The following is a 20,277-nucleotide window of genomic DNA, read 5'->3' on the forward strand; positions in this document are numbered from 1 at the left end:
CTGGTTTTGAGACAAAGTCTACCACAGCGAGCTTCGAATTCAAGCACATGATCTCCCCGTATCAGCCTCTATGGTACTGGGCTTAGAAGCATGCGCCTTCCGGCCCCTCCAGGGTGGCTTGTTTAAGAGCATGTGCTAAGCATCATTTGATGCATAGTGGGAGCCCGACAGTCACACCCAATGTTCCTGGGCGCTGAGAAGGTACAGTCCACGGGTAGGGGATTCGGGAACGCCCGTTCCGGTCCCCCGGAATCCCTACTCCGCCTCTTTCTTCTCCCTCTCCATCCCCTCCGAGGATCCATTCTCCGGGATGCCGGGCCGCCAGCAGCCGGCGAGGACCAGTGTGCGCGGGAGAGCTCCACGGAAGGCGGTGCGCATGTGCAAGGGCCAGCGCACTGCGCATGCGGGAAGATGGCCGGCCCGGGAACCTGAGCTCCTCCGCGGTCACCCTGGTCCCCTCCGCGCGTAAGCGCATCGGTGGGCGAGTGGGACCGCGGCGCTCCGTGGGTGGAGCCGAGGTACTCCGTGGGTGGAGCGGGCGACCGGACGCGGCGCCCAAAGGGGCCGCGGAGCCGGAATCGCGCGCGCCGAGCCGCCCGGGAAGGCGGGAGGGAGCGTGGGGCGCGAGGGGCGCGGGGCAGCATGAGTCAGCAGCGGCCGGCGCGGAGACTGCCCAGCCTGCTGGTGGATCCGGCGCAGGAGACGGTGCGTCGCCGGTGCCGGGACCCCATCAACGTGGAGAGCCTACTGGTGAGCGCGGGCCAGGACCACCGGGAGTCACGTGCTGCGGGGCGCGCTCTTTGCGTCCGGCCCTCTGCACCCTTGTCGGTTGGGTGCCCCGGGGCTCTTCCTGCAGCTCCCCATCCGCGGACCGCCCTCTGCTTTTTACATATTTCTATTGCATTACTTACTTTGTGGGTGGGCGGGCGGGAGCGTGGATTCCACGAGGCAACTTGGGGAAGTCTATCCTTTGCTTCCAAACCTTTGTGGTTTGCAGGCTGGAACTCAGGTTGAGTTTGTAAAGCTTGGTGGCAAGTGCCTTCCCCGAACTGAGCGATCTCGCCCGCCCTCCCATCTGTGCTGTTTGACAGGGGCAATGAAAGAGCGGCAATTCCCTCCATTCCTGGCTTCCCACGGTTCTCGGGGCCCCTGCTGGGTCCGTCCTTTGTCCGCTTCTCCTGTTCGCTGTTTTCTCTCCAAGACAAGCAATATCCAAGCCGTTCTGGCCAGTCCCGTGCCAGCTAGTTGATGAGCATTGTCTGCTCACACTAGCCTTGAGATTGTTATTCTTAGAGTTTGTCAGAACAGACTTGTTCTGATGTTGTGTGGCTGGCTTGTGGCTAGGTAATGAGGAAGCTGGAGGAATCTCGGAATGACTGCAGGTGACAGCCTTTCCCCTAATTTCTTTCCCTTCTTTAAAACAGTGATTTCTGCTCGGTATCCACTTGCTCTTGCATTCCCACCCAGTCTTAAGCACTCTGTAAGGTTCTAAATAAGACCTCTGTCGGTTTTTGTCAATTCTAGTATTGATTTCACACCTTATCTTGTGTAACAACTAACCACTCACTCTTGGCTGAGAATTCTCTACTGTGTTTTTTTTTGTTTTGTTTTGTTTTTTGTTTTTGTTTTGTTTGGTTGGGTTTGGTTTGGTTTTTCGAGACAGGGTTTCTCTATAGCTTTGGTGCCCGTCCTGGAACTAGCTCTTGTAGACCAGGCTGGCCTCGAACTCCCAGAAATCCGCCTGCCTCTGCCTCCCGAGTGCTGAGATTAAAGGCATGCGCCACCACCGCCCGGCTCTGCTGTGTTTTTGACAGCCACTGTGGGGGCCCCTTGTCCCCTTCTCTTCCCTTTTCAGACATGTGGGTGCCATTCAGGGTTCTCTACCCTCTGTTCATGTAGTGGCCTGTAATATTCCTGACTTTTGGCCTGTAACCGTGGTGTTTTCTTGAGGATTTCCTAAAGCCCCTCTAAATGCTCACACTGGCAAAACAACACTTAACTTTTCTTTTTCTTTCTTTTTTTTTAAATGCTTATTTATTATGTATACAATATTCTGTCGGTGTGTATTCCTGAAGTCCAGAAGAGGGCACCAGACTTCATTACAGATAGTTGTGAGCTACCATGTGGTTGCCGGGAATTGAACTCAGGACGTTTGGAAGAGCAGGCAATGCTCTTAACCTCTCTGAGCCATCTCTCCAGCCCCCAACACTTAACTTTTCATACTTCATCAGAAGATACTGTCCTCTGAAGTCTTAGATATTCTAATCCAAGCTGGTGATTTCAGTAGCATCAAGGTAACTCCCAAATCCATACATCTTCCCCAGAGCTGTCCAACTATATGTTAGATGTCCTTACTTAGATCTAAAACTTAAGAAAAATATGTCTGTGTGGATGTTATGAAGAGGGAGTTGAAGTTAGCAAAAGATTTTTTTTTTTTTTTTTGGTTTTTCGAGACAGGGTTTCTCTGTGGCTTTGGAGCCTGTCCTGGAACTAGCTCTTGTAGACCAGGCTGGTCCAGGCTGGTCTCGAACTCACAGAGATCCGCCTACCTCTGCCTCCCAAGTGCTGGAATTAAAGGCGTGCGCCACCACCACCCAGCTCTAGCAAAAGGTTTTGAGTTGATATGTGGATGCTGGGACCTGAACTCAGCCCTCTGGAAGAGCAGCAAGCGCTTTAACTGCTGAACCATCTCTCCAGCTGCAGATTTCAAACTCTTACATCCAGAGCCAGATTTATGGTCCCCTTCTTACCTAGGAAAGCATTCTCTTTCTCACATCCCACCCCAGTGGTGGCATACCGACCCTGCTCCCCAATCCAGCACTCTAGACATTGCTGTTGTCTTTTTTTCTTTTCCAGAATTGGCCCCTCCCCGCAAGTCTCTCAATTAACGTCAGTAGAGCTACCTCTCCTCCCGTCACATACTATCTGGCACCACAGTGCCATCCTGACCGATTTCCTGCCTCTCTTGCTCCCCTCACTGTTGATGTGAACTTCACCCGTAACCGATGATCTCATGAAAGCGTGTTTCTGATCTCATTTGCCCAGAGGAATTCGTTGTGATTCCCTGGTGCTCCCAGGACAGGGTCGAAACCTCTTAATATAATCTAGCTGCAGATTTTTCTTTCTTACATTATTCTTCTGTGGTTCCGTACTCTGTCCAGGCCTCGTTTTTCTCAAGCTGACACCCGTGTATACATTTCCGTATTGTCACCAGCGTGTCTGAAGTCAAGCTTCACGGGTAACTTGTCTTTAGACAAGTGTCTTTACCCCTTCCTTAGCCCCCAGACCATTCTGTGCTCACTGCTCCATCCTCTGCAGAGCTTGGGTCTTTCCGCTCATTTTATGCTATCGTGAAGCTCTGGCCGCGCACAAAAACATTAAGCAAGAAGTTAATCAAGTGGAGACTCTGTATTTTCTTGCCTGTAAAATAGTGACTTAACATGTCAGTATTTTTTACTCGACTACAACAATGCCAAAGCTTAATAAGCCATTGCGCCCAACGGTTCTGTGTCTTGCTGGGTGCTGGTTGCCAGGATGAGTGACTTAAACCTGGTGTGGGCTCTGGAGCAGGGAGAAAATAGCACCAGAAGGAGGTGAAGTTTGTTTGCTCATTAGCAAATAAGGACGATCTGGGTGGATGACATTAATGCGGTCACCTGGGAAAGATCAGTGTTCCCTGAGCTCATGGAATATTCCCACGCCGGGAGCTGGTCCAGAGAAACCTCTGCATAGAGAGAACTAACCATTTTGGAGACAGTGCCTCAGACGTTAGTCTCTACAAGTCACCTTTCATTTTTCTCATCCACCTTTAAAGCTAGCCAGGCGTGGTGGCCATGCTCTGTCGTGCCGGTCCTTGGGAGACAGGCAGAAGGGTGATGAGTTAAAGGCCTGCCGGGGCTGCATAGCGAGTTCCAGACCAACCTGGGCTATACACTGAGATCCTGTCCCCATTCTTACCCCAATCCTCCAAACCCAGAAGATTCCGAAGCTGCTTAATCCTTATATAAGGGGGATGGGGCCAGGGGATGGTAATGCTTTCATGTGTGTTTCCAGATGTGACACAGAGGTGTGTTCTTTTTTTTAAGATTATCATGTACACAGTGTCCTGTCTGCATGTATCCCTGCACGCCAGAAGAGGGCACCAGATCTCATTACAGATGGTTGGGAGCCACCATGTGGTTGCTGGGAATTAAACTCAGGACCTCCGGAAGATCAGCCAGTGCTCTTAACCTCTGAGCCATCTCTCCAGCCCACACAGAGGTTTTTAAACGTGGGAACGGAGCATCAGGGAAGTAGTTTGGAACACACCAAATGTGTAACTCCCTCATCAAGGCCATTGCTGAGTGTTCTCTGAAAGTCCTGAGGTCTCTAATCGTGTCTACTAGGGTGTGGAGGGCTTCTGCCCTCTATCCATGTGGCAGCAAGGTGGGTTGGTGGCTCTGCAGAGTATTGTGCAGGCATGGTGAGCACACTTATGTGGTCCTAGCACTCAGGAGGCTGTAGCAGAAGGATGGCATATTTAAAAACAGCCTGAGTTACATAGGGAGTTCTAGAAGAGCCAGAGCGTAATAACAAGAAGCTGTTTGAGAAACAGGAGGGATTTCATACAAGGGAAGAAAGCCAATGGTGGGGTGGGAACCTGTTTCCTGTGTCACTGCAGGCAGTATACAATGTATCTACGTTTATTGCAGAGTATGGAGCAGGAGAAGGACTTCCTTTCATATGTCTCATTGGAATGCTGTCCCTGTACCAACCTGCGAAAGCAGAATCGCTGGCCCTCTAAAGGAAACGGGCAGCCGATAGGTAGGCAGTCTGTGTACAGGGCTTGACCCTGTATCTCTGGGTTAAGAAAGGCAGCTTCTGCAGCAGGCAGCTATGAGTGCATAGTAACACTTCTGAATACTTGTTGACACGCTTTTCACATCAGTGTTAGGAGGCTGGACTTGTTACTCAATTCTAGAACCTTGCTATGAGGCGGGAGTGCGTGGCTCAGTTGGTAGACTTACTTAGCATGCGTGGAAGAACCCCAGTTCAATCCCAGGACCAAATGAACGGGCATTGGGGTACATACCTCCCATCCTGGCACTCAAGAGATGAAAGCAAGACGATCAGAAATTTAAAGCCATCCTTAGGGACAGGTTGAGTTTTGAGGCTAGTCTGGGCTATGTAAGAGACCCCCTTCTCAAAAAGCCTTGCAGGCCAGCAAGATAGCACAGTAGGTTATGGTATTTGCTGCCAAACCTGGCAGCCTGGATTCAAACCCCAACCGAGAACCGCATGGTGGAAGGAGAGCACTGACTGACACCACAGAGTTGTCCTCTGGCCTCCACATGTACACCACGACACATACATGCACAAAATACGTAAGTGTAAGAAGGAGAAGAGGACCCTTGCTTCAGTAGCCAGCCCCTGTCTCATACTGTGTTTGGAGAAGGCTCTATGTAAAAATAGCAATGACAGTTGGTCATATTTCCCTATGGTCGAATTTCCCAGGTCTGCTTCAGAGCTCTCACGTCGGATGTCATTGCCGGCAGTGTTGAGTTAGTCCCTGCCCATAGAAGTGTCAACTTCGGGGTTGCCTGCCTGGGCTCTGGCTGCCCCACCCCTAGCCCACCTGGGCTCTGGCTGGCCCACCCTACCTTTAGCCAGCTTGCTGTCCCTTCCGTGCCACATTTCTTAGACCGAGAATGAGATTGTGTTGTGGTCTTGTTCAGAAGTCTTTGTTGGGTCTCTGCTGGTTAAAACAAGACTTTGGCATGGTCTTGATGTGCTTGGCCATCTCTTCAGGTACAAACCTGGACCACTCCCGTGTGGCCATAGCATGTACCCAGGCAGGGAATAGTATTTTTATCTCTCCATAGTGTGTACTGCTTGGAGTCATGTCCCAACTGTCATTCTTTACCGTCTTCTCCCCAGCACCTGCTGCGGTCAGTATAGGCGTGTCTGTCAGGACTTGTTCCCACCTAAGTACCCTGTCTCCCACCCGCCTGCCTTCATCCACACTGAGAGGCCTGAGCCTGGGCGGGCCCTTAGAGAGGGAGTCACGCACCAGGTGAAAAGACGGAAAGAATGATGGTTAGGACATGACCCCAAGCCCCACAGGGCTACAGAGCCTCTGCATGTGATTCTCGTCACCTGACAAACTGCACCAGCTGTAGTTTGTGAGGATTCATTTTCTCTCGCTCTCATTACTTCGGGTGGAAAAGAAAATTAAAAAAAAAAAAAAAAAACTATCGTGGCCTGGCATGGTGGTCCACGTTAAAGGTGGTCCACCTTTAATGCCAGCACTCAGGAGGCAGAGGCAGGCAGATCTCTGAGTTCGAGGCCACCCTGGTCTACAGAATGAGTTCCAGGACAGCCAGGGCTACACAGAGAAACCTGTCTCAAGGGAGGATGGGGGAACAGATGAGTATCGTAGAACGATAGTAATTCATTTGCATTGCTGTTTATAAAATGCTAAGTTTGTTTTTTGTGTTTTCTTTTTTTCCAGCCGTCAAAAATAAGGATTAACCTAGAGGAAAACGTGCAGTATGTGTCCATGCGAAGTAAGTCGACTCCTGCGTAGGTTTGAGGAGTGTCACACGGGCCAGATTTTTGTTTGTTTGGTTTTTAGTTTGGGGTTTTTTGTTTTGTTTTTCTACCAGCCTCTGCTTCCCGAGTGCTGGGGTTAGAGGTGTGCACCCCTGCCACTACCTAGGAACGCGGTTGGTTTTGAGCGTGCACAAGGTTGTAGAACCGAAGTGAAATGATAGTGAAGGGTACCTCCATGACTGAGTTGGGGTGCAGTGACATTCCCTGTACATGTCACCTTCCCCTCCTATCCACGTGGTTTCTTGTGGCCCCTTCACTCTTCCTGGCTTTACTCTGTCATAGGTTCATGTCTAGGGTATCGGATGATCTTTGTGATCGATGGCCCCGTCATTGATTTCCTCCTGATTTGGTTCCTGCCACAGGGACCTTTTTCATTTACAGACGCCCAGATGTAGATCCTACAGAATGTCCTTTGTTTCCCTCAGTGTCTGCCACCGTCTCCCCTGTGGCTGGTCAGCAAGCTGGGTCAGCTTGACCCTTGAGGTGTTTCTTTCCACTGTCCCACACCAGCTGATTATGGCATCTATACTCGAGTGACTAAGCTTCAAAATACAGCTGTGGATTATCATCCATTGTGAACCCCACTATGAGCCCACTTCTCAGATGCCACTTTGTCCCTCCTTGGAGTGGGGAGCACTGTGCATCATCCTCCTGTGCTGTTCCTAGCATCCTCTGTGAGCACCCAGTCCGTTCTCCACTCCAGTAAAGATGGCGCTTCTTGTTCTCAAGTGGCTTTGAATACCACTCAGCATACCACTGTTTATAGCAGATCTCCTTATCGGGTCCATGCAGTTCTCTTGGTGGGGGAGCTGTCCCCCAGCAGAGATGTTCCGTTAGATTTGTTCTTTATAAAATGGCTGACACCCTCGGAATGTGCTTAACCTACACTAATAGGACTAAAACGTACCCAATAAATGTCTAGCCAGTGAGTGAGTGTAAAATGAGAATAATGAACCCTGGCTTGTCTCATAAACATCATTTGATATCCTGTTCCCAAGTACCGTGATAACTCAACAGGTTCTGCATGGAGTTAAATATGCAGCTTTTAAAAATAATGAAGTACATCTTGGCATGGTGTGTACACCTTTAATCCCAGCACTCAGGAGGCAGAAACAGATCTCTGAGTTTGAGGCCTGCCTGATCTACAGAGCGAGTTTCAGGATAGCCAGGACCACACAGAGAAACCCTGTCTTGAAAAAAATCAAAGGAAAAGGGGAAAGAATAATGAATGAAGTACATTTGCTCATACATCACGATCTCGATTTTAAAAAATCATACTAAAAACCATTCGCCTTGAGAGATGGCTCAGTAGTTAGGAGCACTTGTTACTCTACCAGGGAACCCCGGCACCTCCATAGTGGCTCACAGCCACTGCAGCTCCAGTTCCAGGGGATCCCATGCCTTTTTCTGACCTCAGTGGGCACTAGACATACACACGTGCACACACATGCAGGCAAAGCACTCATATACATAAAATAAGTAGATATATATTTTTTTAATTTTTATTTATTTATTTATGATGTACACAGTGTTCAGCCTCCATGCCTGCAGGCCAGAAGAGGGCACCAGACCCCATTACAGATGGTTGTGAGCCACCATGTGGTTGCTGGGAATTGAACTCAAGACCTCTGGAAGAGCAGTCAGTGCTCTTAACCTCTGAGCCATCTCCAGCCCCTAAAATAAGTAGATATTTTTAACATTAAGAGAAACTATACCTGTGACCTGAGAATGTTGCTCGGCAGTAATGTGCTTGTCTGGCACCTGTGAAGCCGGGCCCACACCTCAATGTGCCCCAAAGAAGAAAGAATACCAACTGTATATTGACACACAAACGTGTGTTGTCAGATTATATGTATGAAATGAAGCTTTTGATTCTCTAATCATTTGTAATCCTATTCCTGAGAAGCAGAGATGATTACAGAAATTTCTTGAAGGGATATGAAACTTGCGAAAATAGTTACTAGAGGAAACTCATTCCAGCCTTTAAGGGAACCTGCTGCCTTTGCTCAGAACAGCCGAGGCCGATTTGCCTTTCATCCAGTTAGAGAACGATTGCCATAGGAGCTAGCGTGGGTCTCTGTTGCCGTCTTCTCCGTCCTAAGGGACTAAGCAGCTGTCCGAGAGGGCTAACATTGTCGGTTCACGTACCATGCTCTCGTTTGCAGAGGCTCTGAAAGTGAAAAGGCCCCGTTTTGATGTGTCGCTGGTGTACTTGACTCGCAAGTTCATGGATCTCGTCAGATCTGCCCCCGGGGGCATTCTTGACTTAAACAAGGTTGCCACAAAACTGGGAGTCCGAAAACGGCGCGTCTATGACATCACCAATGTCCTGGATGGAATCGAGCTGGTGGAAAAGAAGTCCAAGAACCACATTCGGTGGATGTGAGTTTACGTCCATCATTCCTGTTCTTTCCCCTTATCATTTAGCCCTGTCCAGCTGCAGCAGTGTTCGGGAATAGAGAATGAGGCTTTTATGATTCTTCTTAGGCAAAGACTGAGGTTTTCTTGTCTCAGTGTACTTAAATGTAAGTGACTACTTAGGTCTAAACGGGAACATTAGGTGTAGAAGAATATCATTCAGATGGTGTGGAAAAGTTAAACGGCATAAGGTGGTTAATTAATTTTCCCTATAAGATGCCAATAATGAAACATCTGATAAAAGAGGAAATTTTAAAAATGTATTTTCTTAGTGTGAAATTAATAACAGAAGACATGATTCCCATGGGGCAGTAGAATACACAGCCAGAAACCCAGCCCCTTCCTGGGTTGGACTGGTTTTTTTCTGGAGAGGAGCAGGCGTTAGCCTTCTTAGCAGGTTCACTGCATGGCGGTGGTGCAGGTGAGCTGACACTGCCCTGAGGGTAAACACAGACTCCATGGCCAAAAGGCAGTTGCTAAAGAGTTGACATGACTGGGAAGGGTCTCGTAGAAAGGAAGCCTGAAGCTAAGACACAGACAGAGCTGTGTGTGCACAGAAAAAAAAGCTGTATACTTAGGAAAAGAATTCCGGCATTGGAGTACATTAGAGATACAATAGGCAGTGTAAAACCCAAAGGTCTTCAGATGGCTAAGGAATGGAATGGTTGAGGAAAAGTTGAAGGACACTGGTTTAGGACAGAATGCAGGCACATTTGATGAGAACTGTGTCAGCCATTCTGAACCTTTAATCCCAGACTCAGGAGACAGAGGCAGGTGGTTTTCTGTGCTTGAGGCCAGCCAAGGCTATATTTAGAGAAACCGGCCCAAGAAAAGGAGGAGGATGGCCATAACCACATAGATGGTGTTAAAGGAAATACAGACGCTCTCCCTTAGCCTGCTCCCCGCCACAGGCAGCCCGCTTCCCTCCTGGCCCCTGCTGATGACCGTATGTCTGTTTCCTTCTGTAGAGGATCCGACCTGAAGAACTTCGGAGCCGCACCCCAGCAGAAGAAGCTCCAGGCCGAGCTCTCGGACCTGTCGGCCATGGAAGACGCCTTGGACGAGTTGATTAAAGATTGCGCTCAGCAGCTGTTGGAATTAACTGACGACAAAGAAAACGAAAGATATCCTTCCATCCAAGCCTTTGTAGAGTTTCTGCTTCCAGTGTAGATAGGATGTCTGAGGGAGAGTTTGGGGGTAAATTTTCTTATTCGGGATATAAAATTAGGCCCTTAAAAGTTAGAGTAAACATAAGTACAGTGCTATGGCTTGAATACACATGAGCAATTCATGTTGGTGTAGACTCTCTGTGCTCCTGGGCCAAGTCTGCATGACGGCCGTTGGCAGGGACATACCCAGTTTGTCGTGGCTTCTTAAAATTAAGGAGTATTTGTTTGTTTGGTTGGTTGGGTTTTGTTGTGTTTTTTGGGTTTTTTTGTAATCCTGGATAGTAAATTGTTTATCAGCTATTGTGAAAATCAGGTTTTCCCTAATCTGTGAACTAGTTTCTTCCTGAAGCAGACTATGCTACTGAAGTTGTGTCTGCGCTCATCACTGCATGCGGAAGCCTTGTGGAGCAGGAGCTGGGAGGGCCTGGGCCTGGGAGCCTGCCCCTGCTGGGCTCCCAGACCATCCTGCTGGCTGTGACTCTCAGTGCCTTCTATGAGTGTCAGTAATACTGCTCCCTCCTCTCTTCCCAGCAGTCAAATCCTATTACCACAGGACAGATCTTAGAAAATCAAAGCCAAGGCTCCCAACGCAACAGCCACACAGAGACTCTAGTCTAAAAGGAAGAAAACCAGAGCAACTGGGCTGAGGGAGCGCAGAGTATCTGGCAGCCTCGCAGGAGGAGTTGAAGGCACGGAGTGACAGAGAGGCGCTTAAAGGCCGCGGGTGTGTGATCACGCCGGGAACTGGCTCTCTGGGGTCTTACTATTTTGTAGACTGTTTTTCTGCCTTCTGGAGGTTTCTTACCTGAACCCTGAATGCTTTCTTCTCAAGTTCCCATAGTAAGAGCGAACGCTAGGCTCTTAACAGTGAATGAGTTCACACTGACTGTAGCGTAGGTGGGAATTTGAACATACTGCTTTCCTCTTTTCTGTGGTTCTGCCTTCTGTAATGTCTGTTGCCTACAATCAGGTATGATCTAAAAAATATTAAGTGAAAATTCTAGAAGTAAAAACTTTCAGTGTGTTGTAAATGCACTATTATTATTGGTTTGTTTGGAGGTTTTTTGGGTTTTGGGATTGGGGGGGGGTTTCTTGTTTGTTTGTTTTTTGTTTTTTTGGTTTTTCGAGACAGGGTTTCTCAGTAGCTATGGAGCCAGTCCAGGAACTCGCTCTGTAGACCAGGCTGGCCTTGGTGTCACAGAGATCCGCATGCCTCTGCCTTCCGAGTGCTGGGATTAAAGGCGTGCGCCTAATTTATAAATTGAACCTCACTGTAGAAGCGTGTATGAAGAGTGTATGTAGGGAAGTGCATGCTATGTATAGGGTTTAGTTTTGGCTCCTGACTACTGGGGATTTGGAACATCCACCCAGTACTCCACCCCAAGGGGATTATTACCTTTGTGAGTTGTGTCTACATTCAGTATTTGGGCTTTGTCGTATCTTTCTCCACAAATTGCTCCAGTCAGTATTTGGTTTAAAATAATTCTTTGTTATAAATATTATAAAACACCATAAAAATCTTAATTTTTTTCTGGGGGGGGTTATTTATTATATTTTACTTATATGAATGTTCCGTTTGCATGTATGTATGTGCACTCCTTGTGTACCTGGAGGCCCAAGGAAATGAAAAGATAGCTTCAGATCTCTTGGAACTGGAGATAGGGTTGTGAGCCACCATGTGAGTGCTGGGAATTGAACCTGGGTCCTCTACAAGAGCAGCCAGTGCTCTTAACCACTGAGCCACCTCTCCAGCCCCAAGGATTCTTTTTGAAATAAAGTTACCGTGAAGTTTTGGCTTTTCTTTGAACTGTTTCCCTTCATTGTAAGTTTGTATCCCATAAAAGCCAAGCTATTCTAGTACCCGTATTCCTGTAAGAGGTGATCCTCCCATGTGTGCACTAGCACGCCTTTATTTCCAGCCCTTGGGAGTCAGAGAAAGGCAGGTCTCTGAGTGCAAGGCTAGCCCTGTCTATATAACAAGTTCCAGGCCAGCCAGAAGTAAATAGTGAGTCTTTGCCTCAAAAAAAAAAAAAAAAAAGCGGGCCAGGCAGTGGTGGCGCACGCCTTTAATCCCAGCACCTGGGAGGCAGAGGCAGGCGGATCTCTGTGAGTTCGAGACCAGCCTGGTCTACAAGAGCTAGTTCCAGGGCAGGCTCCAAAACCACAGAGAAACCCTGTCTCGGAAAAAAAAAAACCGGGGGGGGGGGGAGGACGGGCGGCTAGAGAGATGGCTCAGCGGTTAAGAGCACTGACTGCTCTTCCAAGGTCCTGAGTTCAATTCCCAGCAACCACATGGTGGCTCACAACCATCTGTAATGAGGTCTGGTGCCCTCTTCTGGCCTACAGGCATACACACAGACAGAATATTGTATACATAATAAATAAATAAATATTTTAAAAAAAAAACGGGCGGAGCTAGGGGTGGTATCCTGTCCATCTTGTCAGATCCTTGACCAGCTTTCACACTAGCGTATGTCACCTATCAGGACATCCACAGCATCCAAGCCTTCCACGAACAGATTGTCATTGCAGTGAAGGCTCCGGAGGAAACCCGACTGGACGTTCCGGCTCCCAGAGAAGTAGGTAGCGCTGCACTGCAAGGAGTAAAAGAGGGAGGTGGGTTAGCTTCCAGGTCTGTGACCGCTACAGTCGCTTGTCATCTGTGTCCTTGTCAAGCTGTGTACCTGTCAGTTTAACCGTGAGTGAGGTGAGAGAGCCAAGCACAGAGGAGCAGGTGTGCTTCGGGAACCCACACAGTGACCAGCAGGACCAGGCGTAGGACGGAGTTTGGCTGGCAAGTGCTGTCAGCCATGCTGCCGCTGTCAGACTGCAAAAGAAACCGCTCCATTGGCCTTAGTCTTCAGGTTCCAGAAGCAATGGCTGGTACGGCCGGAGCTCCAGGGAACTAGCTTGCTACCTACCAGCTCACCAAAGACTGAGAATGAGCTAGACACCAAGTCACGGGTGTAGAGCCTGTGTAAGGCCAGCCTTCCTGTCTGCTGCCAGGTACGTCAGGAAGGTTCGTGTTGAGAGTAATTGTCCCCAGAAGGCCACTTGATGAGGACGGAGTCCAAACCAAAGCCAGTGGCCCTCGGCATTCTGATGGCTGGGTAGCCTCCATGCTGCTCATAGGCAGCCGTCACATACGTAAGGATTATTTCCACCACCACTTATCTGACAGTGTGTCATCAGTCACAAAGGAGCACTCACTTTTCCCTCAGTCTCATTCAAACTGTGACTTGGTGACGTTCCCTAGTCGGATTTGAATTGAGACAGTGTCCGAGTAATGTTTTCGGGAGGAGTTATTTCCACAAATGCTCAGCTCTTTAAATAACCACTGATCTTGCAGAACAGCTTTTATTTGGGGCGTGGTAATCCAGTCCACAGGACTTAGTGGGGTTTGGTCTCCTAGTGCTCTGAGCTGCTTGGCCAGAATTGCTAAATCGCTCTGAACCTCTGTGCACTCCCAGTCCCATTTAGAGCTCTGTGATTGATGTCCTCCAGGCTGGCTGTTCTCGGCAGTATCCTGGATCAGTAGACTATGTATGGCTCTAGTGGGGACTGTGCACCTAGTATAGGGCTTGCACTGTGGCCTTCAACTCGCTCTGGCTTCCTACTTGTCCTTGTAAATAGTTTTGTTGGAACAAGGCCACCTGTTCAGATATCACCCATCTGCTTTCATGCCACCGTGGTAGAGTTAAATAGTTGTGACAGACAGCATAGCCTAAGAAGTCATCTCCTCTGTCCACTTTTTAAAATGTTTTGAAAACATGGGTATGGGTATGCGCACATCAGTGCGGATGCCCCGAAGCCTTAGCAGTGGCTCTCCTGGAGCTGGAATCACAGGTGCCTGTGATCACCCTGACATGGGTGCTACATCCAAGCGCTAATCCTCTGCAGAAGGAGCACACACTCTGTTTTTTGTTTTTGTTTTTTGTTTTTGTTTTTTGTTTTGTTTTTGAGGCATGGTTTCTCTATAGCTTCGGAACCTGTTCAGGAACTCACTATGTAGACCAGGCTGTCCTCAAACTCACAGGCTGTCTTTGCCTCCCGAGTGCTGAGGTTAAAGGTGTGTGCTGCCACCACCCAGTGGAGCACACCCTGCGACCTTCTCTTAGTTCCCCAGGAATCCCCTTTACGGAATGACTTCGTGGCTAGTGGAGTTTGGGGAACAACATTGTTCCCATGCATTGTCTAATGATAAAAGGTTTCTGTTTAAACCAGACCCACCCTGGCTTTCCAGCCACAGAGCACAAAGGTGGTTGGCCTGTCTCTCCTACCTAGTACCAGGAAGGACATAGAGGGTCCAAGTCTCTCTGAGAAGCAGAATCTCACCAGCTTGCTTGAATGAGATCCCAGAAAGGGGAGGAGCTAGAGCAACGGTGCTGTCTTGACTGGCCCATCCATGTGGGTGTGGGAAGGGTGGACTTGAGGAGAGCCAGGCCAGCTCCCATTGGGAAAGATGAGGAATTGTACGAAAATGCCTCTAAATGTACTCAACCACTTTTTTAATTTCTTATGGGAAAGCCATTGGTATTTGCTCCTGGGTAAATAAAACTGAAGCAGAGGATAATCGTCATTTAATCTAGTTCCTTTCTTTGTGTCTGATGTTTCATCTTTTCCTCTTACATCTTTTAACTGAAGACTCGCCTTCCTGGGAGCTCAGTACCTCTGCACTAGTTTGGAAACCCCGACACCTTCTTGTGCAATACAATGGGGAACTCCAGAGCTCCCTGTCGCCGGAGAAGGGGAGGGGGTTCCTGAGGACTCGGCTGTCCTTCTAATAGCAGCTCCAAGACTGCTGGCTGCTTGCATGGTTAAGAGGTCTTTCCTGCAAATTGGCCACTAGTGTAGAATGTAGTAACAGTCGAAAACATGATTTTCTCAAATGCACGGTGGGAAGGAAACTAAGAATTGAAGTTCATTGAAAACCTGTGACTACTGGGTACCAGTGCTCACCTTGACAGTCTCTGTGTCTCCTGCTAGGACTCTATCACAGTACATATCAGGAGCACCAAAGGACCCATTGATGTATATTTGTGTGAAGTAGAACAGAACCACACAAGTGGTAAAACAGCCGATGGAGCAGGGGCCTCTCCATCTAAAAGCAAACATCGAGAATGCCCAGAGAAAGGTAAACATTCCAATTTTGTGATTAGAGAAACTTTATAGATAACTTGAATACATATCTTTAAGGTTTTTCATGATTTTTTTTTTTAACTATGTCTATGTTTGCATGTGGGTATGTGCACATGAGTGCCAAAGGAATTAGATCCCCTGGAGCTGGAATTACAGGCACTGTTTGTGCACATGAGTGCCAAAGGCATTGGTCCCCTGGAGCTGGAATTACAGGCACTGTTTGTGCACATGAGGGGCACCCTTGGAGGCCAGTGGTATTGCATCTCATGGAGCTGGAGTCACAGGCACTTGGGAGCCAGCAGGTGTGGGTGCGGGAAAAAGAGCCCTGGTCCTTGAGAGGAGCGGTGGAGCTCTCTCTCCACTGCCGAGCCATCTCTCTGGCCTCTCCGTAAGGAATCAGTACACTCCTGTAACCCCAGCTTAGGGGATGCTGAAGCGGGCAGATCCAAATTACAAGTCAGCTCCATAGTGAGAGTCAATTTGTGGGGGCACCAGCTGGTAGACTCTTGCCAGAGAAAGCTGTCTGCGCTCTCGGCAGGTGCTTCCCAGCTACAGGCTGGAGTTCCCGTTTGTCCTATGAGCCTGAAAAGATCATTCCAAAAGAGAATTCTGTGTGAGAGAAGGTTCTTGACCAGACAGCTTCATTTCTTTCAACTGTTGAACAGTGCGTCCAGCTCCTTCACGGCCTTCACTCCGTGTCTTTGTGTCTCGTTTCAGAAGACAGGCCTCCTCAGTGAAAGCCGCTCGGAGTGGGCGACCGATAGCAGTGCACAGTGATGAAGGGCCTCCTGTGTGGACGGAGTATGTCCTGGTTTGATCCTCAGCAATAAGTCTCCGTGGAGCGCGCTGGTTCTCCCATTCTAGATTCATAGCAGCGTTGAAGGCCAGTAGTGTTCTTGAGTAGCTTCCTGCTTAGGTTCCTGGATGGTTTCCACGTTCAGAATTAGCTTTCGATAACTCTTCACTGCCTCTTGTCAGTGAGACGGACCTCTGCCTCCTGAAATCATTTTATCACAAAGAATGTCTCAAGGACAGACAAACGGCCAGCTGGTCGTGGACTCTGCCCTTCCCTGATGGACATTGTCAGCTTCTGAGAAGAATTGCCTTACACTGGCTCACATTCGCCCTTAGGTGTCGTGCACTGGTGAGGTGTACACACAGGGCCAAATGTGGCGCCTTTGTACATATCTGTATCATGTTGAGATTGCTTATGAAATATGTCTGATGACACCTCTAACCTAGAACAACCAAAATAATGTATATAGGGAAAAATGACAGACAAATCTCTACTTCAGTATCGATAACTTATTAGAACCCTCTGGATGGGGTGAGTTGAGTTTTCTAAAGTTTTCCACGTAGGAGTTCCACAGATACACTGTGCATTTAGGTCCACATACTTAAAGTATTTTAATACAGCTCCCAGGACTATTATGGGAGTCAGATACTTCTTGATTTTAAGCTGCCTGCAGAGTCACTGTGTCCCAGTAGAATGGTGGCGTGCCTCGAAGTGTTGGGGGCACATAAAGGAATGCCCTCAGCAACGGGTCAGTTCACCCCAGGGTGAACCTGGTCCTGGTGAAAGGGAAAGCATTATCACTCTTTCTGCGAGCAGATTTTATAGTGTTTGTGTGTGCAGTCTGGCTCCTCTGTCAGAGGGGCTTCCCTCCCCTGCATTCATTGTACCCTGCCCCGCTCCAGCTCTCATCCCGCCTTCCCAAGCACCTAGCTACTTCTACCTCAGTGGGTAAGTCATTTACCTCTCTGTGCCTCAGTTTACTCAGTAACTTACCACTAGACTGTGAGCTCCGTGAGAAACCTTTTCGTAGTCGTGCTCAGCACCTCGCACCGCACCTAGTCCGGAACAAGTGCCCAGTAGACGTCTAGCGAACTAGTGAGCGGGTGAGTGTGGCATGCGGCCCCTGGGACCTGGCTTGTCTCAGGGTCTGGGGAGCATCATTGGTATGTTAGATCTCTTTTTACAAAAAATTGGAAGCAACTTGAAATGATGACCATGTATACAAAAAAATTCAAGTAGGGAATCCAAAATTAAAGTATTAAAAAGATATTCCTGCCTGGTGCTTTTGATTCACACAGTCTCTGCTGGTATATATGTTTTTAAGACATTTATTCAGCCTCATGATCAGACTGTTACATTTAGCAATCAACAGCATGAGTAAAAAAGTCTACAGTAAAATCCTTTGTTGGAATGCTTGACACTTTCCTCAGAACAGAAACTAAAATAGCCTGTTGTACAATTAGCCACAAATACAGCCCTGGAGTTGTTTTGCCCATACACATGAGTATTGTCTAAAACATGGCTTCTTTGTAGCAGCCAGGCCCTGCCACCACTGTGCTTGGCTGAGTTCACAAATCTGTTGTGACCTGTAGCTTCCCTGTCACTTCTCTGGCTCTCCTCTCCTGCTAAGCTTTGTCTCCTGACTGTAATTAGAACATCCTGCCACTGCCATGGCTGCTGCTGCTGCTGCTGCAACCACCAGAGCCACCTTGGTTTTGTGGTTTAGCAAAGCACTGGCCTCCGCCACCATAAAGGCCAGAGCTTCTGCCTCCAAAGTCTCCTTTCATTGGTCCAAAAACTGAAGACTGATTGTTGTAATTGCCAAAATCATTGTAGCTTCCCCCACCACCAAAACTGCTTCCATCATTACCAAATCCATTACAGCCATCCCACTGCCACCATACCCTCCACCACCACAGCTGCCACCAAAGCCATCACAACCACTGACGTTTCCCCCTCAACCAAAACTCTCATTGCTGCCAAAACCGTCTCCACGACCACCACCAAGGCTTCTCGAAACACTTGGACCTCTTTGGCTGGACGAAGCACTAGCCATCTCCTGCTTGGATAGGGCTTTTCTTACCTCACGGCTGTGCCCATGCACACTATGGCATTTCTGAGTAACAGTCTTGACCACAGAGTCATGGTCCTCAAAGGTGACAAAAGCAAAACCTCTTTTTTCCACTGCCTCTGTCGGTCATGACTTCGATCGCTTCAATTTTCCCATACTGCTCAAAATAATCTCACGGGTGATGTTCTTCCGTGTCTCCTTGATAACCACCAGCAAAGATCTTCATGGTTAAGTGGGCACCTGGTCTCTGGGAATCCTCTCTTGACACAGCTCTCTTAGGTTGCACAACTCTTGCAGCCACCTTACGGGGTCTTGGATTCACAGTGGCATCCACTTCCTCTACAGTTGTGTGTGTAACAATCCCAAAGGCCCAGGATCTCTTGGTGTTTGGGTAACCGTAACCACACAGCCTGTGAGTGTTCCTCATTTCTCAAAATAGCTCCTCAGCCTCTCAATTGTTTCGAGACTCTCGTCGGTTGTTTTGAAGCTCAGCCCTCCAATGAAGAGCTTCCACAGCTGTTCCTTGACGGCAGGGAAATGAGAGCCTTCAGTGATGCTTTCTTGGCCGCATCAATAGGCAGAAAGGAGTAAGCCAATGAATGTATCCTCTGCTGGTGTATTTTCAGATTCCTAGAAAGTACTGGTAATCAGTATGTTTGGCCTCCAGATGTCCCTTCCTTTCTTATGTATAAAATGTTGTCGTTTGAAATTAGCCAAAGGATTTAGCACACAGTTCTCAACCTCCCTAACGTTGCGACCCTTTAATATAGTTCCTCTTGTGGTGACCCCCAACCATCAACCATTTCAGTTCAGTTCAGTTATTTTCATTGCTACCTCATAACTGTAATTTTGCTACTGTTATGAATTGCAATAACAAATAATAAATATCTGTGTTTTCTGATGGCCTTAGGCAACCCCCTGTGGAAGAGTTGTTCTATTCCCATAGGCGTCATGACCTACAGGTTGAGAGCTGCTAGCTTAGAAGCTACTCCACTTCCTTAGTGGAATGATTGGGCGAGACAGGAAGCACAAGAGGAACAGCAAAGTGGGTAACAGTTACACTGTCGACACATTTGATGGAAGGGAAAGTTCTGGCATCTGTGTGTAGTGGCCCCGGGCCCTGGGAAGAGCTGAGCTCTGTAGAGTGCACTGGCAGATGGTTCGTGTGTGCCTGTTAAACAGGAGAGGGAAGGGGCTCATCTGGTGAGGGCACCTACTGCCAGAAGAGGGTTCCAGGAGCGGGCGGGTCGGAGAGCACAGAAGAAAGGATAACGAGAGGAGGGAAAGCTGTGGGCAGTGTCCCGGATTCAAAGGGATCATTAGCAAAGGGAAGCAAAGGTTTCCGAGCCATGGGACTGGCAGACTGCGTGAAGTTTGGCACACATGAAACCCTGTGGAAGAGAACCTCTCTAAGTTGTAAATGTGTCTAAATGAAGTATCTCCATAGCTCAGTCTGCTGTTTGGCCTCCTCCTTTTAGAACTGATGGAATGGGGTCCAATGCAGGTTAGTTTCCAGGCCTTTCCCTCACTCTTCCCCATGAGGATGCTACCCACTCTACTCCTAGTGCCTGGGCCACCCCTTCTGCGCTCCAGTGGACTCCTGAGTCTAGACCTACGGAGGTACGTGCCTGAGTGTCCGCATGCATGCGCATGCTCCCGCCTTTCTCCAGTTCGCCACGAGGAACAGTGGCTTCGTTCTTCTTTATTAGCTATTTCTGTGAAGTGTCTCCAAGCAAGTGTTCACAGCCACCTTAGGGAAGTGGCTCTCTGTACCAAGATGTATAGCAGGAGAAGGGAACGTCGGAAGAGAGAACTCCAGTGTCAGGTCTCTGTGAAGAATGTTTGGTATTGTTCCTGCCTCCCTGCTTCAGACACAGTCACAAGAAAAGGGCTTGGCTTCCCTATCAGTCTGGAAAAGGAACCAAATATCAAGGGTCCTATCACTTGGGCTCAATCTTGGAGAACTTGGTGCCTAGGGAAGTATGCACTGTTGTCTTGAGGAAGCGGGCTAGTTAGTGATGTGCTTGCTGCACAAGGTCTGAGGACCTAAGCTTGGATCACCAGCACCCACATGGAAGGCTGGGCATCGGGCA

At 48.6% G+C, this 20,277-nt stretch overlaps 1 protein-coding gene across 1 annotated transcript; it reads left to right on the plus strand.

The window, feature by feature from the left end:
• Positions 1-409: 409 nt before the first annotated feature.
• Positions 410-17,694, plus strand: E2f6 (E2F transcription factor 6). Its single transcript, XM_057788820.1, has 7 exons — positions 410-750; positions 6,491-6,545; positions 8,757-8,973; positions 9,978-10,133; positions 12,643-12,757; positions 15,165-15,312; positions 16,035-17,694. Exons 1-7 carry the CDS (start codon positions 643-645, stop codon positions 16,052-16,054), a joined length of 819 nt encoding a protein of 272 aa, XP_057644803.1. The 5' UTR covers positions 410-642; the 3' UTR covers positions 16,055-17,694.
• Positions 17,695-20,277: the final 2,583 nt, after the last annotated feature.

Source organism: Chionomys nivalis, chromosome 1 (genome assembly GCF_950005125.1).
Source record: "Chionomys nivalis chromosome 1, mChiNiv1.1, whole genome shotgun sequence".
Taxonomy (NCBI): domain Eukaryota; kingdom Metazoa; phylum Chordata; class Mammalia; order Rodentia; family Cricetidae; genus Chionomys; species Chionomys nivalis.

Bases quoted from the DNA above. Each gene is read 5' to 3' on its own strand.
- E2f6 (XM_057788820.1), top strand. From the start codon at position 643: ATGAGTCAGCAGCGGCCGGCGCGGAGACTGCCCAGCCTGCTGGTGGAT. The intron at 751-6,490 runs GTGAGCGCGGGC...CTTTTTTTCCAG, and splicing joins TCAACGTGGAGAGCCTACTG to CCGTCAAAAATAAGGATTAA. The intron at 6,546-8,756 runs GTAAGTCGACTC...TCTCGTTTGCAG, and splicing joins GCAGTATGTGTCCATGCGAA to AGGCTCTGAAAGTGAAAAGG.